The 26714-nt window shown below is 34.3% G+C and overlaps 3 protein-coding genes across 3 annotated transcripts in view; all 3 read right to left on the bottom strand.

Moving 5' to 3' along the window:
* Window positions 1-16854, bottom strand: part of LOC135743821 (uncharacterized) — a 36657-nt gene extending 19803 nt beyond the window's left edge. The window contains exons 1-4 of the mRNA XM_065261683.2: window positions 16620-16854; window positions 15815-16048; window positions 14152-15378; window positions 2144-3366 (exon numbers count right to left, since the gene is read on the bottom strand). Of these exons, the coding sequence (XP_065117755.2) occupies window positions 2144-3366; window positions 14152-15378; window positions 15815-15890 (2526 nt within the window). The 5' untranslated portion in view covers window positions 15891-16048; window positions 16620-16854. The remainder of the gene's footprint in view (window positions 1-2143; window positions 3367-14151; window positions 15379-15814; window positions 16049-16619) is intronic.
* LOC141281400 (uncharacterized) lies at window positions 5746-9102 on the bottom strand. Its single transcript, XM_073813141.1, has 2 exons — window positions 8981-9102; window positions 5746-7415 (listed from the first exon to the last, which is right to left on the bottom strand). Exons 1-2 carry the CDS (start codon window positions 9054-9056, stop codon window positions 6589-6591), a joined length of 903 nt encoding a protein of 300 aa, XP_073669242.1. The 5' UTR covers window positions 9057-9102; the 3' UTR covers window positions 5746-6588.
* A 1340-nt stretch (window positions 16855-18194) lies between the features above and the next one.
* LOC135743814 (uncharacterized) lies at window positions 18195-23013 on the bottom strand. Its single transcript, XM_065261676.2, has 3 exons — window positions 20807-23013; window positions 20031-20111; window positions 18195-19825 (listed from the first exon to the last, which is right to left on the bottom strand). The coding sequence occupies exons 2-3, from the start codon at window positions 20104-20106 to the stop codon at window positions 18684-18686; spliced, it is 1218 nt and encodes a 405-aa protein (XP_065117748.1). The 5' UTR covers window positions 20107-20111; window positions 20807-23013; the 3' UTR covers window positions 18195-18683.
* Window positions 23014-26714: the final 3701 nt, after the last annotated feature.

Here is a 26714-nt window from a genome sequence, read left to right as displayed (position 1 = left end):
AACAACTCTCTCATAAAGAGATTTTTCCCACATGAAAAAACACCATTCAAGTTCACCAATGATTAGGTATCAATTAAAAAGGAAAGAAACACAACAAGTTTATACATGTTTTATGTTTATTTAAAAGTATCTATACATAAAAAATTCACTCCATTTAAACAAAATACTGCAAATCAGGGTTCCTCAATTAGTTTTCACCATAGGCCAAATATCGCCAACAATACAAAGCCAAGGGCCACTGATCACAATGTTAGCTCTGCTATTGTTGCTGTATTTAATGATGTTATTTAACGAAAAATAAATCTGGATTGCCATGCAAGGTCCTGCTCATCTCCACACTGGATTTAATAGTGGTACAATGGTTAAAGGGACAGTAAGTAGGGTTTTAAGTGTTTAATTAATCAAAATCAATGTCTTTATTCATAAATATGTCCTCATTGGTGTCAAATGACCTCTGCCAGTGATCTGACTTTTCTTTGTAAGCTTAGAATTTCTTGCATTCTTACATTGAACGGGTAAGTCAGAGGAGGCTTCCATATCGTTCCACCGTATTGATAAACTATAATAGCAGAGAGGGACAAAAAGCACTAGCCTATCAACGCGTTTCCACAATGCGTTTTCATTCAGAACACGTGAACCAGCTGCAACGGACAAGGAGATCAGCGATAACATAAAGGCTACTGTAGTTGCAACACGCATTTGGAAAGGCGAGGCGCTAGAGAGCACTGTTCGTTTGAATGCAAAATACAATTTCACCACTAGATGAGGGTAAATCCTACTTATTTTCCCTTTAATAAAACTAACCGTTGGGATTTTTTTTATGTTTTTGCCATTTGGTTATATGCTGTTTTATTGAAAGCACTTTGGCCAACATGAGCTGCTCATATGCGCTATAGACAGTATCATCGGGTTGGAGCCGATGGTGTAGTGGGTAGCGCTCCGACATGTGGTGCTTTTGGCGACCCGAGTTCGATTCCCGGCTCGTGGTCATTTGCCGATCCCGTACTCCTCTCTCCTCCCCTAACCTCACTGTCTAATAAAGGCAAAAACTGTCAAAAAAAAAAAAAAAGTGACAGACAGTATCATCGGACGCATGTGCGGTGATGCGATTATGCGTCTGGTCTAGGGATGCTTAACGATTAATCGCGATTAATTGTTAGTAGAAAAAAAGTTTTTGTTTACATCATATATGTGTGTGAACTGTGTATAATAACTTTGTATAAATAAATGTACACACATTCATGTATATGTTTTAGAAATGTTAACATGTGTATATACATTTGTATATTTATGTATAATTTATTTAATATTTTTCTTAAAATTATACATGAATGTGTTCATATTTATATATATACATATACACATATGTGATGTAAACAAAAACTTTTATTCTGCTAACGATTAATCGCGATTCATTGTTTAGCATCCCTAGTCTGGTTAGAATTTTACTTCCGATTTTAGTTGGTTTAATGGTCTGACTAGTTTCTAAACTGAACTCTTGAACAAATACCTCGTCGGAAATAACAAATGTTTTGGTTTCCTATGTAATCTACGTGTTGTTTATTTAGCTTGTTATATAAATAAACTATTTTAAAAAGACTTTGTTGTTATTTATTCTTAGCAGAGTTAGGACTGTCACGATTATGAACTTTGTCTGATGGTTAATTGTCTAATAAATTGTGCCGGTTATGACGATTAATTGCCTGTTTTAAGACTTTAGCAATTATGACGATTAATTGTTTGTTTTATTGCTTGACAAAAATCAAATTTTTTTGGTTGTTCATGAAATAATTATTTAAATTAAACCTTTTGCAAGGTTTACCTGGTAGTAAATATTAATTAAATGAATATATCTTTCAAAAACTGAAAATTCTTCATAAGAAATATACATAATAAAATGTCTGAAAAAATAAACTGACTATACCAGAACAGGCCTTTATTTGTAGCCAATCCTACTAAGGTTATATTAGTACTGGACCACAATAGCATCCTTCCCTAAATTTGGATTTGGTGTTTTGGAAATGTATGTTTTACCTGGCAGTTCATACTACTTATTAAAGTTTTGCAGCATTTCATTGTGCTTAGACCTGAAGACTGAAGTTGATCTTTGCAGACAGCAGTTTTCTCTGTATGGGTTTTAGGCTTTTCCTTTATGGATCTTTTGGTGACGCCTTAGGGTTGAGATGCTCATAAAAGCTTTTCCACACTCAGAGCACACGTGATTTCTTCCACCTTCATGTTCCTTCTGGTGCCTATTACGAGTCCCGACACATATAAACCCCTTCCCACAAACAGAACACAAATACGGCCTCTCATCTGAATGAATCGGTAGGTGCCTTTTCAGCTGCCTTGCTGTAACAAACTTCTTATCGCACTGATCGCAGCTAAACGGCCTTTCCTTCAAGTGAAAGCGCAGATGAACTTTGAGACCTTCTGCTTGTATGTAACTCTTATCACACAGATGGCACGAGTACGGCTTCTCACCTGTATGAACTCGTATGTGATACCCAAGACTTTCTTTTTGTGTAAAACTCTTATCACACAGATGGCACGCGAAAGGTTTCTCACCTGTATGAATTCGTATGTGACGTCTAAGATCTACTTGTTGTTTAAAGCTCTTATCACACTGAGGGCATGTGAAACGTTTCTCTCCAGTGTGAATTCGTATGTGCTCCTGTAGATTCGATTTAAATGAGAAACTCTTTCCACAATGAGAGCAGGTGTACGGCTTTTCACGAGTGTGGGTTCTCCAATGAGCATTTAAGTGTCCCTTACGTAAAAAACTCTTTCCACAATGAGAGCAAGAGAAAGGCTTTGCGCCAGTGTGAGTTATCATATGACTCTTAAGAGTTCCTTTTAATATGAAACTCTTTCCACATTGAGGGCAGATGTACGGCCTTTCAGTACTGTGAGTCTTTATGTGAACATTAAGACTTCCTTTATTATTATAACATTTATCACAATGAGGACAGGCAAAAGGCCTCTCACCTGTGTGAATCATCATGTGGTACTTAAGTTGATATTTTTGGAGGAAAGTCTTCTCACACTGGGAGCATGCGTGGGGTTTCTCACCAGTGTGATTTATTATGTGATTATTAAGATGGCTTTTATGGATGAAAGTCTTTTCACAGTGGGAGCATGCGTAAGGCCTCTCACCAGTGTGAATCCTTTGGTGATACTTGAGGTACGCTTTTTGTAAGAAAGTCTTACCACAAAGATGGCATTCAAAAACAATTTTGGCATCAACTCTTTCTTGAGGGGAAGTCTCATCAGTTTCTGAGCAGCTGTCAGTCATAAAATTGTGGTCCTGAGGTTCATCCTTCATTTCACTGCGTTCTTCACCTTCATCATTTACTTCTACCAAGTCTGAAATAAACATAATAACATAAAAAAGCAAATCGCAATTTAACATCAGAGTGCAAAAAATATTTTTGAGATTGTTGGTCTAATTAAAATGAAATTCTGTCATATTCCCTACCATTCAAATGTAGTAGACTGTCTGTCTATTTTAGAATTAATCCAAATTAGAGATGCAGTAAATGTTTGAAAACCAAAATAATTTGGCTGAAAATAAAAAAAATATTATCAACAGCGCAGAAGTATAAATAAAAATTGAAGTAGGCAAAGTCCACGGGCAAGTTACAGTATCAAGGCAAAAGCATAAGCATCTTATAAACTTTAGCAGTTATTAAAAATAAATGAAGATTAGACACAGACCTCTTTGTTGTTGAGTATGTTGAGGTGTTATTGTGAATGATTCAGGATCAGTCTCCTCTTTAACACACTCCATCATTACAACAGTGGATCAGAATAGTAGAGTAGTTGAATGTGTTGTGACAGCCGCTGCTTGTTTGACTTCTTCACAGTATTTATAGATGAACTGGTGTGATAGTGACTTCACTGAAGATTGTGTTATTTAAGATTGTTTCTTCAGCATCTACAGGAACAGACCTGTGAAGATATACAAACAAACAAAATTATGCCGTTAAATCTGTTAACATAACTATAAGGGCTCAAAATGTATTGCACCATAAAAACAATCTTTATAACTATATGATTGGGTGTGTGAAATAGCAGAATACAAAATAAAAGTACACAGCTGTAATGAATGGTAAGCTTTTCAGGAAATTAACATTTCAGTTTTGGTTTGCAATTCAGAACTCACTATGAATGAATTGTATGGATTAGGGCAGACAGGGGTTTTTAAACGTTTTTGTCTGCCGTAAACTCTTGACGTAAATTATTTACATGAAAAAACAAGAAAGAACAAGTCCTACAATTAACAAATTTATGAAAACATGCATACCTGCATAGGTTAGAAAGCAAATATATTTTTGCTCATCGCCCTGTACCTTAAATATGAGCTCTAATACTAGAGAGCGACTCTCAGTACTTTATAATAAAGCATTACTATATCTAATATTATTTAAAATTGCTCCACTGAAGTTGTTAGATTACATTTGATTGCTTTATTTACCTCATACAAACTATCAATCGACGGTCGAGAGCCAGCGACTTCTTATGACGTCATTTCAAGAGAGACTCCAAGAAGCAAAATAAAAGTCCCTCTATTTAATTTTTTTAGGAAATACAAAACTTAAGAATAAAAGTCCATTTATTTAATCTATTTTAATTAATTAAAAATCTAAATACAAAAATTCTACATGAAGCGATTGTAATTGTAATATGTATTAAAAACTACAAACAGTGAGTTTTGACAAAATTTACTATCATTTTGTGATTGCTCAAAATGTGTCCCACATATTCGTCACCACCGTCAGATATTTATAAAAAGCAATAAAATCAGACAACTACAGGGTCAACTGCATTCCTGAGGACCCCATTTTCAAACCTTCAGCTCTACTGCATGCTTCAAAATCACTCAAGCTCCTGTATGTTTGCTATTTTCTCTTAAACTTGTTTACTGCTACTGTGACAAGCATAACATGTCAACACCGTCATCTTTGTAAAAAAAATATTAGATTAGATTATGAAATAAATGTAGAATTTTTAAGAAGAGGTCTGAAGTAGTTAGCAACAGAGGGGAAACAAGATGGCTAATGTGAACAACTCATCTATTTTTTTTTTATCTATATTACGTTTTTGTCACCACCGTCAGGTTTTGTCTTTTCTGTCAGGTTTTATGTATTTTAGGAAGTTATGATTTGATATTTGTTCATCACAGTGTTTAGGATTGTTATTTTTTGGACCAAATATTTACATAAAGTTTAAGTAAGAAGCCATTGACTTGAGTGGTATACATTTTGGAATAATGAGGCCAATGTCACCACTGTCAGATTAGTGTCACCACCGTCAGACGGAGTTTTATTTGTTTTAAATGAATATGCTTATAATATGTTTCTTCAGTGCTGTTAAGTTATTAAATTAATAGTCTCTATTAATACAAAAATATTTTTATTAAATAAAAAAAATCATTCCTTTTTCTATTTAGGCTTAAAGTAAATGTTGTATGAGTAATAACTGGAAAAAAACGCCTATTTTATGAAAAAAAATACGAACAGGGGAGGTTGCACTGGTAAATTGCTGAACAGCCAAGACCTTGGTCTATAATGATATACCTTCAGATTTTGTAATTTAACAAAACATTTTTTTTTTTCAAAATTTAAACCTGTTTTATCCAAATTCCCAAGAATCACTGATGTATCAATTAAAAAAAAAAACACAACAAGATTTTACATGTTTAATGTTTATTTAAAAGTATCTATACATAAACATTTCACTCCATAAAAACAACATTCTGTAAATCAGGGTTCCTCAACTAATTTCAGTACAACAGTACAAATCCAAGGTCCACTGATCACAATTTTAGATCTGCTATTTTTTCTGTTTTTAATAATGTTATTTAACAAACCATACATCTGGATTGCCATGCAAGTTCCTGCTCATCTCCACACTGGATCTACTCACCATTGTGGTTCAATGGTTAAACCGTTTAGATCATCTTTGTGTGTTATACAAATAAAAAAAATAATTAAAAAAATCGAAAGGATCATATAATGTTTTTCCAGTCACAGATTGCCATTAATAATTTTTTCAATGAAAAAAAACACAAATGTGAGGGGGCAAATAAAAATTTGCTTTCCATTTATAACATTTTAAGTTCTTTGTAAGTACTTAAATACACATTAAAATACTAGCCTTAAAAATTATAAAACCATTAATTTTACAAGTGAGTTCTGCACTGAACCATATGTCATTAAAAATCTAATTTCTTTCTCAACTGATTACGTTCAATTGAGGACAAAAATCCTTGTTTTCACAAGAATACTTGCAGAGATTGTTTTGTGTATTTGTCCGGTCAAGACATGAGGGAGAATTTTGTGTGCACCAGTTGTCATTAAAGGAATAGTCTACCCTTTTGCCATTTTAAACTATGTTATTACCTTAACTTAGACGTATTAATACATATCTATCTTTTTTCAATGCGTGCACTGTACAGCGCGTCGTGAATGTGTTAGCATTTAGCCTAGCCCCATTCATTCCTATGGTACCAAACAGGGAAGCCACCAAACACTTTTTTTTTCATATTTAAAGAATGTTTAATCTTCTGCTTGTTTATAACTCTTATCACAGATGGCACGAGTACGGCTTCTCACCTGTATGAACTCGCATGTGATACCTAAGACTTTCTTTTTGTGTATAAGTCTTATCACACAGATGGCACGCGTAAGGTTTCTCACCTGTATGAATTCTTATGTGATACCTAAGAGCTCCCTGTTGTTTAAAGCTCTTATCACACTGAGGGCATGTGAAAGGTTTCTCTCCAGTGTGAACCCGTATGTGATCCTGTAGATTCGATTTAAATGAGAAAGTCTTTCCACAATGAGAGCAGGTGTACGGTTTTTCACAAGTGTGGGTTTTCACATGAGATTTTAAGTGTCCCTTACGTGAAAAACTCTTTCCACAATGAGAGCAAGAGAAAGGCTTTGCGCCAGTGTGAGTTATCATATGATTCTTTAGAGTTCCTTTTAATATGAAACTCTTTCCACATTGAGGGCAGATGTGCGGCCTTTCAGCACTGTGAGTCTTTATGTGAACATTAAGACTTCCTTTATTATTATAACATTTATCACAATGAGGACAGGCAAAAGGCCTCTCACCTGCGTGAATCATCATGTGGTTCTTAAGTCGATATTTTTGGAGGAAAGTCTTCTCACAGTGGGAGCATGCGTAAGGCCTCTCACCAGTGTGAATCCTTTGGTGATACCTGAGGTACGCTTTTTGTAAGAAAGTCTTACCACAAAGATGGCATGCAAAAACAATTTTGGCATCAACTCTTTCTTGAGGGGAAGTCTCATCAGTTTCTGAGCAGTTTTCAGTCATAAAATTGTGGTCCTGAGGTTCATCCTTCATTTCATTGCATTCTTGACCATCCTCCTTTACTTCTACCAAGTCTGAAATAAACACAGTTACATTAAAAAAGCAAATCCCAATTTAACATCAGAGTGCCAAAAATATTTTTGAGATTGTTGGTCTAATTAAAATTAAATTCTATCATAATCCCTACCATTAAAATGTAGCAGATGACTGTCTTGTCTATTTTGTAATTAATTAAAGGCAGGATAGGCAGGAATTCAAAAAAAACTTTTTTACAAATTTGTTTAAACTGTCTTTATATACCAATACATAAGTAAAATGCAAGTACTCTGAAAAAGAGAGTATAAAAATCGAGTGTCTGTAGACTTCTCACAACAGCTCATTTTTCAATTCACTCCACCCCCTCCCTTCTGGGTTTCTTCTTAAGCCACGCCCACAAAACACATGAACGCGTGACGCCGTGAGAAGCATTTACCTGTGGTAACATCATGTCACAATCACATGTAATAATACACCTAACTTTATCTCTATGAATATAAAAAATACGATAGCTTTAAGTACTCACTATTAAGCTAGCATATCGATACTGGTCAAGTTTAAAATATATTTAGTTTGATTCGGTAACAAACGAGCTAGTTGTATTTATAAGACAAAGCTGAAAACAGATTGCATTGATACAAGTGTTTTTATTAACATCAGTTACACTGTGATCAAGGTGAATTTAGTGGAAGATTTATAACATATGAGGTACTTTGCATGGAAGAGTTTCTGTGATGAAAGCATTGTTGACTCTGATGAGTACTTCAATCCGGAGACAATACCACTACCGCATCGTCGACTCGAGGAAAAGCCACGCGATATTTACTCTCGTTTGATTTCTTCGTTTATTCCTGTTTTTGCCCTGTTTGCCTTCGCTGACTCCATATGCAGGTACTGTGAGTTCTGAATGCACTTTCTCTGCCGTACTTTTGCTCTTCCTAGAGTACCTCGTGCACGTTCAAATCAATCAGGTGTACGCATGTGTGGGCAGATCCCATAGCAACAGGGGTGGTGCCATGGTCACGAGAGAGAGTGATAGTCGCGCAAGCCAATCATTTGTTTCGTCCCGAATGGAAAAATGAGCTGTGTTTAAAACAGTCGTGAAAGGTCTACAGACACTCGAGTTTTATACTCTCTTTTTCAGAGTACTTACATTTTAATTATGTATTGGTATTTAAAGACAGTTTAAACTAATTTGTAAAGAGTTTTTTAGATAATTCCTGGCTTTAATCCAAATTAGAGATGCACTAAATGTTTGATAACCAAAATAATTTGGCTGAAAATAGCAAAAAATATTTTTGGTGTTCGGCCAAACAAGTGAAAGACAGACGAATTGAGGCTTTGATGACGTGATCAAATTGCAACCAGTGGCATGCACACTTTATAAACGCAGGAAACATGTCGGTAGAAGCATTTTAAAACATCCAATAAAGATTTAGTCTGCATGTTTAATTGCACGTCGACACGAACAAGAACGCAGAAGTATAAATAAAAATTGAAGTAGGCAAAGTCCACGGGCAAGTTACCGTATCAAGGCAAAAGCATCTAAGCATCTTATAAAACTTAAGCAGTTATTAATAATAAATAAAGATTAGACACAGACCTCTTTGTTGTTGAGTATGTTGAGGTGTTATTGTGAATGATTCAGGATCAGTCTCCTCTTTAACACACTCCATCATTACAACAGTGGATCAGAATAGTAGAGTAGTTGAATGTGTTGTGACAGCAGCTGCTTGTTTGACTTCTTCACAGTATTTATAGATGAACTATGATCAAATAAACATAAAGAGTAAACAATGACAGAAACTTCAATGTAATAACATGACAATGTTTACTATGTGGTCTACAACACAAACCCTCAGCACTTGTGTGGTTCATCGCGGTTTAAAACACATTTCAGTTTAATTTCTTAATTTTCATATTCAATCATTGGTTTAGTGTTATATGATATACTGCTACTAGAAAATACTGCAATAGCCTTCCATTAAAAACAGCAATATTTCCTAATTTATTACTGCCAATATGTTAAGAAAAACAGTATTTTAATAACAGCTGTATTTCCTGGGTTGCACTGATCTGTATATAACACATTAAGTGTATTAATAAATTGAATTTATTGTGCAGTTTTACCTAGAATTTGTTTAGATTTAAACCGTTTATGTTTCTATTTCACGTTCCTTGCTTTATTTTACTCTGGTATCATCTTATGTGACAAAACTAGGTACAAAATCATCTGCAGGTTTACAAAAACATACATCTGAATGGTTTGAAAAAAGTAAATGTTTGTTCTTTTTGTGTTCTTGTTTGTTTCAGAGACAAAACGCAACTCAGTGTCGTTGTACAAGAAAACGAGTCTCAGTACTTCACAATTAAGTATTAAAATATTCTAATATTATATAAATTTGCTTCAGTAACATTTTAATGGTTTTATTTACCTCACACAAACACCTCAATCTTCCCTCCACCGAGCGGCAGCGCACTCCTTATGACGTCACCACACGACAGGCTCCGGGAAGCAAAATAAAAGTCGCGAATATTTAACCAAAGACCAGAAAATAAGTACGAAAGATATTTTGATAAAAACTTACAAAAAGCAAACCGAATATTACATTGCTGGTTACAAAGAAACATTTTTGGTCGAATTTTGCTAACCAAAGTTACTTAAAAATACTTAAAAAAGCAGACATTATTAAATCATATGAACATGGTGGCTTAAATGTAACTGAATTTGAAAACATTAATATTTTGTTAAAACCTAAATGGTTAAAAATATCAAGGTCAAGGTATCTTTATTGGTACCCGAAGGATAATTTGTAGCGCAGATGATATTCAGCAATCCATCCTTAAAAACAATTCATAAGACATAATAACATACAATAACAATAAAATATTACAATATGTAAAAAGGTCATGACAATTTGCTTCTGCACACACCCTCAACACCCAACTAAAATATATAAAATAATACATATCATCTCCTGCTTTTGTCGTTCAATAATTTTATAGCTGCAGGTATAAAAGTGTTCCTATTCCGTTTAGTTCTCCACCTATGGGCCACGAACCGACATCCAGAGGGGAGAAGCTGGAACTCATCATGTAAAGACCAATCTTTAATTATAAAACTCGCCTTGCGCTTTAGAAAATTGGAATAAAGGTCTGCTAAGTTAAGCTGTGGTTCACCTATGATTTTACTTGCCCACCTAATAATTTGATTCAAAGAGGTTTTTTTCTTCAAAGACAAATTTCCGAACCACGCTACAAAGGAGCGACAAGATTGATTCGATATATGCTCGATAAAAAAGGGTCATCATAGATTTATCAATATGAAATCTAGACAGCTTTCTGAGGCAAAACAGACGGCTCTTTTTCACTTCAGTTCTTTTCAAAAGTCAGTTTAGAATCTATGACTGTGTCAAGATATTTGTAGCTTTCTACACAATCCACAGCCTGATCTTTAATAATCATGGTGTCATAGCGTAAAACACAAGTTCTAAAATCTGTAATCATGTCCTTTGTTTTAGTAATATTTAACTCCAAATAGGATTCATCACACCAGGTGACGAACTCCTAAATAACACTCAACTCATTTTCATGTAACAAACTAACAACAACAGTGTCATCAGCAAATTTCAATATGGTTCTGTTTACATGATTACTTTGACACATGTTAGTATACAAGATATAAAATAATGGTGAAAGAACACAGCCCTGGGGTGAGCCAGTGGACGAACATAATAAATCTGATAAAATCCCATTTACTTTTACCCTCTGTGTTCTATTTGTCAGGAAATCCAGTATTCAACCCACTAAGTTTTTAGTCAGCTTAAAATGCTCGATAAGTCTCATAGCTAAAATATGAGGAAAAGTCAATAAACAAAAGTCTAGCATGAGTATTTTTCCCTTCCAAGTGCTTAGACAGAAGATTAAGTAGAGTAATTGTAGCATCCTCGACTATAGGCAAACTGCATAGGGTCAAGAGCTTGCTCAGTTTGCTTCACAATCTTTGTTTTTACAAGCTTTTCAAATGACTTCAATACAAGCAAAGTGAGGGCAATTGGCCTCAAGTCATTTAAAGCCTTAGGACAGTTATTTTAGGAGCCGGGATAATATCAGCCAGCTTCCACATGTTAGGTACATGTTGTAGGTATAAGGACATATTAAAAATATCAAAAAAGATATAACTTAATTGCCCTGCACAATATTTCAATACTTTGCCGCAGATATTGTCTGGACCAGGACTCTTATTTAACTTTAGTGAAAGAAAAGATTTTTCAACTGCTCTCTGGTCTAGGACGAGATGATGATTATACTGGGCATCATGTATTCTATTAAATAATAACAGGATCAAAAACACAATTAATTGTGGCTAATGTGTATTGAAAAACAACTCTCTCATAAAGAGATTTTTCCCACATGAAAAAACACCATTCAAATTCACCAATTATTAGTTATCAATTCAAAAGGAAAGAAACACAACAAGTTTATACATGTTTTATGTTTATTTAAAAGTATCTATACATAAAAAAGTCACTCCATTTAAACAACATACTGCAAATCAGGGTTCCTCAATTAGTTTTCACCATAGGCCAAATATCGCCAATAATACAAAGCCAAGGGACACTGATCACAATGTAAGCTCTGCTATTGTTGCTGTATTTAATGATGTTATTTAACGGAAAATAAATCTGGATTGCCATGCTTGTTTTATTGAAAGCACTTTGGCCACCATGAGTTGAGACACTTCAATCGAACGCACATGCGGTGATGCGATTATGCGTCTGGTCAGAACTTTACCTCCGTTTTTAGTTTGTTTAATGGTCTGACTAGTTTCTAAACTGAACTCTTGAACAAATACCTCGTCGAAAATAACAAATGTTTTGGTTTCCTAGGTAATCTACATGTTGTTTATTTTGCTTGTTATATAAATAAACTATTTTAAAAAGACTGTTTTAGGGCTTTAGCAATTATGAGGATTAATTGTTTGTTTTATTGCTTTGAAAAAAATCTAAATTTTTCCAGTCACGGATTGCCATTAAGCATTTTTCCAATGAGAAAAACAGATATGGGGGCAAATAAAAATTTGCTTTCCATTTTATACTTAAGCATTAATACTTAAATAATTTAAAGGTGACATAGAATGATTGAACAGGGTATTTATCCTTGTTCTGTGATGTGACATGTAGACAAAAAATTTTTTGTTTGGGTCTGTAATGCCTTAGAAGCTTCCTAAAAACCTCTCTCAGATAGCTCTATTAGGGTGGGGGATTTTAAAGAAGTGGTTTTGCACCTATTTGGCTCCCCTTACTGGCTTAACTTGCAATCTCATTACTGATTGGCTGACTTTGCTGCCACTCAAAAAAGGTTGCCAATTATTTTAAAGAGGCGGGGCAGTGAGATGCCTGTGATGTCATAAGCATCAGTTTTTCAAATTGGGCCGTTTTCTGGCTGACATTTCTAAAAGAGGAATTTCTATAAGACTGAGATGTTTAGCATGTCTAGCACTTTTTGTATGTTTGTGAATGCGGGTAAACTACCATTATTCAACAAAGACGAGGTAAAAATGGTTTTTCATTCTCTGTCCCCTTTAAAGATATAGCGGAAGATTTTCTTTTTACGGGTGGATCATCTAGATTATTGGTCATTCCAGTTGTCAATTATTCTGATATGTTGACGTATAACCATCATACTCGTCCCTAGGTTTGCTTTCTGCACATGCACACTTTTAGGTGTATATGTGTGGTGGGTTACGGTTTCAACCATTCATTGAAGCTCGCGTTCTCACTGTGTTTTTTTTTTCAAAATGTCTGAGGGTCGCAAGAGAAAAAGTGTTTACGAATTGTATGACAAGAAGAGAAAGGCCTCTGAAGAAAGAAACAAGACCAGAGTGTTTTTGGGAGACTATTTCACACGCTGGCGTGCACTAAAAGCACAGGTTGGGCTTCCCACGCGAAGTTTGTACTCGACAGGTAAAGTTTGTCATGCTATTCGGAAAAATCCATTTAAAATCACTGCTCGTAAAAGTTGATGTAAGCTATGATTAGCGATGCTAGCCCTGGCACAAGTCACTCACGAACCACACAGACACGGTAAATATGCCGACAGCAACTTGTTAACAGAGCGAAGAGAAGAACTAGGCTCCTGCATGCTCTCTCTCCCGTGCTTTTTTTTTTAAAGTGGAGAGGAGGATCTTTTAAATAATTCAGTAAAATCTTCCGATATACCTTTAAAGTTCTTTGTAAGTACTTAAATACACATTAAAATAATAGCCTTAAAAATTATAAAAACTTTCATTTTACGAGTGAGTTCTGCACTGAGCCATATGTCATTAAAAATCTAATTTCTTTCTCAACTAATTATGTTTACTTCAGGAGATAAATACTTGTTTTCACAAGAATACTTGCAGAGATTGTTTTGTGTATTTGTCCGGTCAAGACATGAGGGAAAATTTTGTGTGCACAAGTTGTCGATCTGTATGTGCGCATTTGTGTAGCTTGCGAGTAAAGAGCTATTACTCAATTCATACCTCTAATGTTGGGACAAAGTTTGTCATAGCAATCCTTTACAATGATATTTGAGTTTATGGGGCCAAACCTTTATCTCTTGTGGGCCGGATTTGGCCCAAGGCTGCCTATCAAGGAGCCCTTCTCTGGATAATGCATTGAAATAATTATTTTTGGAGTAATTCAGTTGTGAGGTTTATCTGCATTTCATTGTGCTTGGACCTGAAGACTGAAGTTGATCTTTGCAGACAGCAGTTTTCTCTGTGAGAGTTTTAGGGTTTTTCTTTATGGATCTTTTGGTGCCGCCTTAGGGTTGAGATGTTCATAAAGGCTTTTCCACACTCAGAGCACACATGGTTTCTCAGACCTTCATGTTCCTTCTGGTGCCTATTACGAGTCCCGACACATATAAACCCCTTCCCACAAACAGAACACAAATACGGCCTCTCATCTGAATGAGTCAGTAGGTGCCTTTTTAGCTGCGCTGCTGCAACAAACGTCTTATCGCACTGATCGCAGCTAAACGGCCTTTCCTTCAAGTGAAAGCGCAGATGAACTCTGAGACCTTGTGCTTGTATGTAACTCTTATCACACAGATGGCACGAGTACGGCTTCTCACCTGTATGAACTCGTATGTGATACCTAAGACTTTCTTTTTGTGTATAAGTCTTATCACACAGATGGCACGCGTAAGGTTTCTCACCTGTATGAATTCTTATGTGATACCTAAGAGCTCCTTGATGTTTAAATCTCTTATCACACTGAGGGCATGTGAAAGGTTTCTCTCCAGTGTGAACCCGTATGTGCTCCTGTAGATTCGATTTAAATGAGAAACTCTTTCCACAATGAGAGCAGGTGTACGGCTTTTCACTAGTGTGGATTTTCACATGAGATTTTAAGTGTCCCTTACGTAAAAAACTCTTTCCACAGTGAGAGCAAGAGAAAGGCTTTGTGTGAGTGTGAGTTATCATATGACTCTTAAGAGTTCCTTTAAATGTGAAACTCTTTCCACATTGATGGCAGATGTACGGCCTTTTAGTACTGTGAGTTTTTACGTGAACATTAAGACTTCCTTTATTAATATAACGTTTATCACAATGAGGACAGGCAAAAGGCCTCTCACCTGCGTGAATCATCATGTGGTACTTAAGTTGATATTTTTGGAGGAAAGTCTTCTCACACTGGGAGCATGCGTGGGGTTTCTCACCAGTGTGATTTATCATGTGATTATTAAGATGGCTTTTATGGATGAAAGTCTTTTCACAGTGGGAGCATGCGTAAGGCCTCTCACCAGTGTGAATCCTTTGGTGATACTTTAGGTACGTTTTTTGTGAGAAAGTCTTACCACAAAGATGGCATTCAAAAACAATTTTGGCATCAACACTTTCTTGAAGGGAAGTCTCATCAGTTTCTGAGCAGCTGTCAGTCATAAAATTGTGATCCTGATGTTCATCCTTCTCTTCATTGCGTTCTTCATCTTCCTCTTTCTCTTCTACCAAGTCTGAAATAAACATAGTAACATTAAAAAAAGCAAATCCCAATTTAACATCAGAGTGCAAAAAATATTTTTGAGATTGTTAGTCTAATTAAAATTAAATTCTGTCATATTCCCTACCATTAGCAAAAAATATTATCGGTGTTCAGCCAAACAAGTGAAAGACAGACTAACTGAGGCTTTGATGACGTGATCAAATAGCAACCAGTGGCATGCACACTATATAAATGCATGACACATGTCTATAGAAGCATTTTAAAGCATCCAATAAAGATTTAGTCTGCATGTTTAATTGCACGTTGACACAAACAACAGCGTAGAAGTATAAATAAAAATTGAAGTAGGCAAAGTCCACGGGCTAGTTACAGTATCAAGGCAAAAGCATCTAAGCATCTTATAAACTTTAGCAGTTATTAAAAATAAATGAAGATTAGACACAAACCTCTTTGTTGTTGAGTATGTTGAGGTGTTTTTGTAAATGATTCAGGATCAGTCTCCTCTTTAACACACTCCATCATTACAACAGTGGATCAGAATAGTAGAGTAGTTGAATGTGTTGTGACAGCAGCTGCTTGTTTGACTTCTTCACAGTATTTATAGATGAACTGGTGTGATAGTGACTTCACTGAAGATTTTGTTATTTAAGATTGTTTCTTCAGCATCTTCAGAAACAGACCTGTGAATATATACAAACAAAATTATGCATTGAAATCTGTTAACATAACTGAAAGGGCTCAAAATGTCTTGCACCATAAAAACTATCTTTATATGGTTGTGTGTGTGAAATAGCAGAACACAAAATAAAAGTACACAGCTGTAGTAAATCGTAAGTTTTTTAGGAAATTAACATTTCAGTTTTGGTTTGCAACACAGAACTCACTATAAATTGATTGTATGGATTAGGGCAGCCAGGGGTTTCCAAACGTTTTGGTCTGCCGAAAACTCTAAGTATTAAAAATACTTAGATTTGAAGTAAATATTTATCTTACTAGTACATAAAACGTAACTTACGGTATGTGTCCAACTTATTTTCCACCAATTCTCAGTTATCTAATACTGTAGCGTTGTGTAACAATTACATGACATGCAGATAATTTGGTATGTGCTTTATTTTTTTTTTTTAACTGTAATAGTTTTTTATTTACTTATGAAACCCTGTTTGGAACATGTATATTTCTTCAAGTGCTTTAAAAACACCTCAGAACACGACCTTTAATAGTCAACAAATGTATGAGAACAATGCATACCTGCATAGCTTGGAAAGTAAGGATAATATTTTTGCTCATCGCCTTGTATTCATATAAAAGAAAGACCCTAAATGTGAGCTCCAATACTAGAGAGCGACTCTCAGTACTTTATAATAAAGTATTACTATAATCTAATATTATTTAAAATTGCTCCACTTAAATTTTTAGAGTACATTTGATTGAAATTAAGCTATATTGTTATTGCTTTATTTACCTCATACAAACTCTCAACCGACGGACGGTCGAGAGCCAGCGACCTCTTATGACGTCATTCCAAACGAGACTCCAAGAAGCAAACTAAAAGTCCCTCTATTTAATCTATTTTAATTCAATACAAAACTAAATACAAAAATTCTATATGAAGCGATTGATATGACAGGCTCAACACAACATGACCAAAACGCATAGTAAAAAAAGATAAATAAGATAAATACTATTTTAGGATTTAAAATCATAATTTAAGATTACCATGAATAGAAAATAACTGTCAAGGGCAATATCAAAAAAGATCATATGATATCAAAAGATTAAGCAGTTTTATTGCATTTTAACCTCTCATTTTGGCCAGGGCTTTAGAAAAAAATGGTTAAATTCTTTCTAGATACAATAAATAGTGGAAGAGATTTTAAGAATCTAAATTTATGAATGAACTATTTTGCCGATATTACAGTGTTTTTAAGCAAATAAAACTGAACACAGTCTTATTCCATATAAAGCACGTTGTAAGGTGAAAGCCATCAACAACTACCTATTTTTCATCAACCAGTCCTGAACTGATCGCCACATTTTTTTGGAGAAACTGCATGAAATAAAGATATGATAAGTGTCTTCAGAATAGCTATGCAAAAAAGAACAGGGGACAAAATCCATATTAAACTTTTGATTTGGGAATTTGTTCGAAAAAAATTCATTCATTTTTATAATTCCGTTTATTTTGCTTTTGGAGGAATATTACAATAGTACCGGCTACATAAGCAGTTCTTAAATATTTTACATTATTGTGATCTAAATTATCTCTTTTAACTTACATATCTTATATATTTGTTAGTACAGTGATAACTCTTAAAATCAATATCACCAATGTATAAATCGGGAAGAATTGAAATTTAGCACTAAAAAGGGAGCATCTCATTATCATTTTTATGCCAGAAGGTATTGCATTAGCAGGTAAAGCCATGTTTCAATGTAAAAGCATTATAGTCTAAAATTTTACAATAATCATCTATATAAGATGTTCAATGCTAGTCCACTGTTTGAAGAATGTTTTTGTATGTGTCACAGTTTACTTTTTTTCTATACTCAATTACATCAATAAACTATGGTGTCCTGCAATCACTATTATAAAATATAAACAATTATATCTGGTATATGAATAATTTTTAGTTCTGTTCTAACGTGTGAAAAATCTTCTTAAAGTCTAAGAAAAGAATACATCCATGATCCTCTTTAAAATTATTATATTCTACCAAAAGATTCATTACTAGTCTAATATTATAGTGAATAGTTATTTCTAATAATTCATTAACACTTTAAATAAAAATGTAAGTTAAAATAAATTACTTTTTATAGGTGTTAAGGATTTATTATACTTGCATCATGCAATCACACATACATACGAGTATAAACTGCACTTTACAAGTTGAAGTAATTTGTATGTTTATCCAACTTTTCACTTTTTACAGTGTATATGCATATGCACACTTCAAGGATGAAATCTATGCTGTTTTTAAAATAAGGCCCCTGGAGATCTTTATCGTGTAATTTTACTTTATTAAATTAACATGTTGCTATTGTAGATATAATACATTGAAATTAATTGTTTAGAAAGAATTTCAGTTGTAAGGTTTTTCTGCATTTCACATCATGTGCATGGACCTAAAGACTGAAGTTGATCTTTGTTTACTCTTTGCAGTCAGCGCTTTTCTCTGTGAGTCTGCAGCTGTGTGATCGTCTGAAACTTCTCCGACATGAATGACAGCGGTGCAGCTTCTCTCCAGTATACAGTCACTTGTGTTTTATCAGCGTTACAGACTCAATAAAACTCTTTCCACAATGTGAACACTTTCAGGGGTTTTCTCCATTATGGATCTTCTGGTGCTGCTCCAGCTCTTTGGGTCCCAAAAATACATTTTCACACACAGAGCACTTCACTCCCACGTGCCTCTTCTGGTGCATTTTAACTGTTTTAAGTGATGGAAACCTCTTCCCACATACAGAACACAAATACGGCTTCTCACCTGTATGAGTCCTTATGTGCTCTTTTAACAGAGATGCTGAAAAATATTTCTTATCGCACTGATCGCAGCTAAAAGGCCTTTCATTCGAGTGAACCTGCAAATGAAATCTCAGTCCTTGTGCCTGCGCGTAACTCTTATCACACAGATGGCACGAGTAAGGCTTCTCGCCTGTATGAATTCGTATGTGATGCCTAAGAGCTCCTTGTTGCGCAAAACTCTTGTCACACTGAGGGCACCTGAAAGGTTTCTCTCCAGTGTGAATTCGTATGTGATCCTGTAGATGTGCTTTACCTAAGAAACTCTTTCCACAATAAGAGCAGGTGTACGGCTTATCACTAGTGTGCCGTCTCACGTGAGCATTTAAGTTGCTCTTATGTGAAAAACTTTTTCCACACTGAGGGCATGAAAAAGGCTTTGTCTGACTGTGAGTTATCATATGATTCTTAAGATGTGATCTAAATGTGTACATCTTTCCACATTGAGCGCAGACATACGGCTTTTCAGTACTGTGAGTCTTTAAGTGAGTATTAAGAGTTCCTTTTTTAATATAACGTCTATCACAATATGGGCAGGCAAAGGGCCTCTCACCTGTGTGAACCATCATGTGATGCTTAAGTTGACATTTTTGGAGGAAAGCCTTCTCACACTGGGAGCATGCGTGAGGCTTCTTCTCACCAGTGTGTTTTATTATGTGATACCTAAGATGACATTCTTGGAAAAAAGTCTTCTCGCAGTGGGAGCAAGCATAAGGCCTGTCACCAGTGTGACTCTTTAGATGATACGTTAGGTTCCCTTTCAGTGAGAAAGTCTTATCACAAAGATGGCATTCAAAAACATTTTTGGCTTTAACTCTTTCTTGAGAGGAATTCTCATCAGTTTCTGAGCAGCTGTCAGTCATAAATTTGTGGTCCTGATCTTCATCCTTTAGTTCATTGTGTTCTTGATCTTCCTCTTTCACTTCCACCAAATCTGAAATAAATATGTATTCAAAAAGAACATCCCTAATTAACATCAGATGCAACATTCTTTATATTTTGGTCTAAGAAAATCATATTCATATTTGGTCATATTCAATCATATTAGGTGTAGTAGATGACTGCCTGTCTATTTTTTTATGAGTTAAGTCAAATCTCAGTAAACAGTTATTAATGATAAATTAAGATTAGACACAAACCTCTTTGTTGTTGAGTATGTTGAGGTGTTATTGTGAATGATTCAGGATCAGTCTCCTCTTTAACACACTCCATCATTAGGGCTGCATGATATTGAAGGAAGATGTAACTTGCTAAATGATTTGATATGCCAAAATAACAATGCTTTAAGTTTATCAAATTAGTTTAAATAATAATAAAATATATTTAAAAACTGAAAATTATATAACAACAAACATGTTACGCATTCTTTCTGTAAAAAGAAAGCATTACTCTCTCTGTCTCTCTGCCCTAAAAACTAGACTATACATAACTTTAAAAAGTATTAAAATCATTCAGTTTCTGCAAACCATTGTAAAGTATATAGCGATACGCACAGTTTTGATATTTGCTGTTCACTAGAACAGGTTCAGCTGCAGTGAATGGTAAGATTTTCAAGGAATTATTTACATTTTGATTAGTAATTTACTATTTGCTGTATGGATGTGGATTTAAAACTGTATGCATATTGCTTTAAAATCTTCAAAAACATAGTAAAAAAAACTAGAATCAGCAGGTTTATTAAAACATATATAAACAGAATGGTTTTAAAAGAAAGTAAATATTTTTTCTTCATGCTTTTATTCGGAGAACAAACATAACATAAATGTTGGCGTTGTACAAGAGACTCTCAGTACTTCATAATAAAGTATTACAATATTCTAATATTATCTAAACTTGCTTCAGTAACATTTAAGTTGGTGGAGTACTTTGTTAAAATGAAGGAAAAAATTAAATCACATTTTTATTGTTTATTTACCTCACATAGACACCTCAATGTGCCTCAACCGACAGACGATGGGTAGCGCACTCCTTATGACGTCACCACACGATAGTCTTCAAGAACCAAAATAAAAGTCTCCTTATTTAATCTTTTTTTATTAAATACAAAACTTTAATTACAACAAAGGCAAATGTTTTCATTCTACATGAAGCGATTGACATAAAAAGCTCAACGCAACTTAAACAAAAAGCATAGTCAAAATAAATAAAATAAATAAAAGATTATTATAGTTTAAGATTAACATAAGTAAAAAATAACTATCAAGGGAAATATCAAAATAGATTATATGATATCAAAAAACACTTCTACCTCTTATTATGGCCAGGGCTTTAGAAAAAAGTTTACATTGTTTCTAGATACAATAAATATTGGAAGGGATTTCAAGAATCTAAGTTTATGAATTAAATATTTTGCCAACATTACAATGTTATTTAGAAAATTAAAATCTCCCAAAAAAATTGTAAAAAAAAAATAATGCATGAAATAAAGGTATGATCATTATTGATATGATTAGTGTATTCAGAATGGCTATTGCAAAAAAGAAAACAGGACAAATTCCATTTTAATATTTTGATTAAGGAATTTGCTAGAAGAATACATTTCATGTGAAATTTTTAAGTGTATTTCTTTTGCTTTTAGAGGAATCGGGCCGTTTTTCAATACAAAGAACGCCAAGTTCGGACTTGCAAGTTCAGACTCAGAAGAACACCCGAGGATGGGACAGCAGACTACTTGAGGTCGATTATTCAGTCTAACCAATACGTGCAGCCCTGGCTATTCTTATTTCAATGTATTTTTTACAATAAAATAAAAAACTTTAAAAGGCAAAAATCCTGCTTGTTTTGTTTTGAAAATATGAGTATGTGGTTAAGGCAACACATTAATACGCTGATTAGCTTAAATGTATTAATTACCAAATGAAGTATGATATAAAACACAACCATTTATTTTTATACCACAAAGTACAAACGTTTGTACAACTCTACCAAAATCCACAATAGCCTGTAAACTTAATATCTTATAGTCACAATGCAATGATATCATTATCACTAAACTGCATATTGTTTTTCACCCACACAATGTATTGTTGGCTGTTGCTACAAATATACCAGTTTGACTTATGACTGGTTTTGTGGTCCAGGGATAAGGTTTATCTGCATTGCAGCTTCTCTCCAGTATACAGTCACTTGTGTTTTATCAGCGTCCAGACTCAATAAAATTCTTTACTTTTAGGGGTTTTCTCCATTATGGATCTTCTGGTGCTGCTCCAGCTCTTTGGGTCCCAGAAATACATTTTCACACAGAGAGCACTTTACACCCGAATGCCTCTTCTGGTGCAATTTAACTCTTTTAAGTGATGGATAACTCTTCCCACAAACAGAACACAAATACGGCTTCTCACCTGTATGAGTCTGTCTGTGCTCTTTTAACAGAGTTGATGAAACATACTTCTTATCGCACTGATCGCAACTAAATGGCCTTACATTCAAGTGAACCTGCAAATGCAGTCTCAGACCTTGTGGATGTATGTAACCCTTACCACACAGATGGCACGAGAAAGGCTTCTCACCTGTATGAATTCTTATGTGATACCTAAGACCTCCTTGTTGCACAAAACTCCTATCACACTGAGGGCATTTAAAAGGTTTCTCTCCAGTGTGAATTCGTATATGAATCTGTAGACGTGATTTAAATAAGAAACTCTTTCCACAATGAGAGCAGGTGTACGGCTTATCACTAGTGTGGCGTCTCACATGAGCATTTAATAGTCCCTGCCATGAAAAACTCTTTCCACATTGAGCGCAGACGTATGGCCTTTCAGTACTGTGAGTCTTTAAGTGAGTATTAAGAGTTCCTTTTTTAATATAACGTTTATCACAATATGGGCAGGCAAAAGGCCTCTCACCTGTGTGACTCATCATGTGATACCTAAGATGACATTCTTGGAAAAAAGTCTTCTCACAGTGGGAGCAAGCATAAGGCCTCTCACCAATGTGACTCTTCAGATGATACGTTAGGTTCCCTTTTAGTGAGAAAGTCTTACCACAAAGATGGCATTCAAAAACATTTTTGGCTTTAACTCTTTCTTGATGGGAATTCTCATCAGTTTCTGAGCAGCTGTCAGTCATAAAATTGTGGTCCTGATGTTCATCCTTTAGTTCATTGTGTTCTTCACCTTCCTCTTTCACCAAATCTGAAATTAATATAGTTATGTATGAAAAAATTCCAAAATAACATCAGATGCAACATACTGTACATTTTTGTGATGTTTTGTATAAGAAAAAGAAATTCTGCCAAATTCAATACCATTGGATGTAGTAGATGACTGCCTGTCTATTTTTAATGAATTAAGTCAAATCTCAGTAAACAGCTATTAATGATAAATGAAGATTAGACACAAACCTCTTTGTTGTTGAGTATGTTGAGGTGTTATTGTGAATGATTCAGGATCAGTCTCCTCTTTAACACACTCCATCATTACAACAGTGGATCAGAATAGTAGAGTAGTTGAATGTGTTGTGACAGCAGCTGCTTGTTTGACTTCTTCACAGTATTTATAGATGAACTATGATCAAATAAACATAAAAGGTTAACAATGAAAGAATCTTCAATGTAATAACATGACACTGTTTACTCTGTGATCTACAACACAAACTCTCAGCACTTGTGTTGTTTATCGTGGTTTTTAAACACTTTTCATTTCAAATGTCATAAACATATTTAATTTTAGGAGTTGCTCCCGGAACAGGTAAGGGCTGCATGATATTGAAGGGAAATGTATGTTGTATAAGGGGTAACTTGCTGATATGCGATACAATAATTCATTAAGTTTGTGAAATCAATGTAAAAAATAAAAAACATTATAAACAACATTGTCATGTTGAAATTAAATAAACACACCTCAATCTTCCCTCAGCCGACAGACGACAAGCGGCAGCGCACTCCTTATGATGTCACCACACGATAGGCTCGACGAACCAAAATAAAAGTCCCCTTATTTAATATTTTTTATTAAATACAACACTTTAATTACAACAAATACAAATTTATACAAATTCTATGCAAATAGAATTGTATGCAAATTATACATCAAGCGGTTGACATAAAGTCTCAACACAACATAACCAAAAAGCATAGTTAAAACAAATAAAATAACTCCTTTAAGAACAATAGTGTCCTCACACCCCGGTGTGCTCGGGCCCTAAAAAAGAAATAGGCTGAATAAAAAATATAAAAATCATAACTTAAGATTAACATAAATAGAAAATTACTACCAAGAAGGGAAATATCAAAATAGATTATATGATATCAAAAACCACTTCAACATCTCATTTTGGCCAGAATTTTAGAAAAAAAAAGTTTAAATCATTCCTAGATACAATAAATAGTGGAAGGGATTTTAAGAATCTAAATTTATGAATGCAGCATTTTGCCAATATTACAATGTTATTAAGCAAACAAATCCGAAAACAGTAGTCTTATTTCATATCAAACATGTTTATGTTAGCTTTAATTAGCTTTAAGGCTGTCGGACCCAGATGATTTGTTTGAATTAAGTTTCTAAACCGCTAATTTGAGTTCTTGCATATATCGTCCATTCATTTTCAATCCTTGGAATAAAATTATTTTTTTCTTGGCAAGAAATTAAAAGAATAAAAGTCACTGTGTACAATAACCTTTCCTTACTTATTATTGTAAGATCAGTATTTTTAATATTGTTCACCTTCACCATTAGTGAAAACTGTAAAAAAAATTTGACTGCCGTCTTTATTATAACCTTCAGAAATAGAATGTGCTTGTCTCTCCTTCCTTCTAAATTTGACCTTTGAGCACATACACCATTATCTTTAAATCATCCAATTGTGTTTTAAAAAAAATATAGTTGTACTCAGCATACATATTTACGGCAGTATTTATTAATCTCAAATATAATCTTGTGTTGATATTTTTCTTATTTTTGCAAGCATTTTACTTCACAGATTTTAAATTAAAAAAACTATACTGTCTGGCTTTATAAAAACGGAAAGCATTACTACTCTCAATTTCATTATGCATAAGAGTAATTTTGTATTAGATTTCATTATTACAAAATAAATATGGTTTCCATTGATGTACGGTTTGTTAGAATATGACAATATTTGTCCGAGATAAAACTATTTGAAAATCTGGAATCTGAGGATGCAAAAATATCAAAAGAAAATCACCTTTTAAATTTGTCCAAATAAAGTCCTAAGCAACACATATTACTAATGAATAATAATTTTTTTTATTTACTGTAGAAAATTTACAAAATATCTTCATGGAACATGATCTTTACTTAATATCCTAATGATTTTTTCCATAATAGAAAAATCAATAATTTTGACTCACACAATGTATTGGCTGTTGCTACAAATATACAAGTGCGACTTATGACTGGTTTTGTGGTTCAGGGTCACATACAGGTGCTGATCATATAATTATAATATCATCAAAAAGTTTATTATTAAGTATAGTTTAAGGTTTATTTCCCTAATTCCATTCAAAAAGTGAAACTTGTATATTATATTTATTCATTAAACATAGACAGATAGATTTCAAATGTTTATTTCTTTTATTAAATGTGATAAGCATTGTTAAAGTGCAATTTTTTGTGATTACAAAAACATGGATACAAAATGAATTGTTTGTGGAGAATTTCAGTTGTAAGGTTTATCTGCATTTCCAAACAAACCTGAAGACTTCACTTTTTGCAGTCTGCAGCTGTGTGATCGTCTGAAACTTCTCCAACATGAATGACAGCGGTGCAGCTTCTCTCCAGTATACAGTCACTTGTGTTTTATCAGCGTCACAGACTCAATAAAACTCTTTACACAATGTGAACACTTTTAGGGGTTTTCTCCAGTATGAATCTTCTGGTGCTGCTCCAGCTCTTTGGTTCCCTGAAACAAATTTCCACACACAGAGCAGTTGACACCCGTGTGCCTCTTCTGGTGCTCTTTAATTTTGTTGAGCGACTTAAAACTCTTCCCACAAATGGAGCACAAATACGGCTTCTCACCTGTATGAGTCTTTAGGTGCTCTTTTAACAGACATGGCGAAATATACTTCTTATCGCACTGATCGCATGAGTAAGGCTTCTCACCTGTATGAATTCGTATGTGACACAAAAGATGTTCACGTTGTTTAAAGCTCTTATCACACTGAGGGCATGTAAAGGTTTCTCCTCGGTGTGAATGCGTATGTGCTTCTGTAGATTTGATTTAATTGAGAAAGTCTTTCCACATTGAGCACAGACGTATGGACTTACATTACTGTGAGTCTTTAAGTGAATAGTAAGAGTTCCTTTTTTAATATAACGTTTATCACACTGAGGGCAAGCAAAGGGCCTCTCACCTGTGTGAACCATCATGTGACTGTTAAGTTGATGTTCTAGGATAAAAGTCTTCTCACAGTGGGAGCAAGCATAAGGCCTCTCACCAATGTGAATCATTAGGTGATACTTTAAGCTCTTTCTTAGTGCGAAAGTCTTATCAGAAAGTTGGCATTGAAAAACATTTTTGGATTTAACCTTTTCTTGATGGGAATTCTCATCAGTTTCTATGCAGCTGGCAGTCATTGAATTGTGGTCCTGATCGTCATCCTTTATTTCATTGCGTTTTTGATCTTCCTCTTTAACTTCCACCAACTCTGAAATAAATGTAGTAATGCATTAATAAAAAATGAAACTTTGTCATATTCAAACCATCAAATTTAGTAGTACCGGTCTTATTTTTAAATAATTAAGTAAAATCTCAGTAAACAGCTATTAATAATAAAAATATTAGATACAAACCTCTTTGTTGTTGAGTATTTTGAAGTGTTATTGTGAATGATTCAGGATCAGTCTCCTCTTTAACACACT

The sequence above is a fragment of the Paramisgurnus dabryanus genome, chromosome 2, assembly GCF_030506205.2.
Source record: "Paramisgurnus dabryanus chromosome 2, PD_genome_1.1, whole genome shotgun sequence".
NCBI classification, from domain to species: domain Eukaryota; kingdom Metazoa; phylum Chordata; class Actinopteri; order Cypriniformes; family Cobitidae; genus Paramisgurnus; species Paramisgurnus dabryanus.
This window is presented reverse-complemented; position numbering and strand designations above follow the sequence as displayed.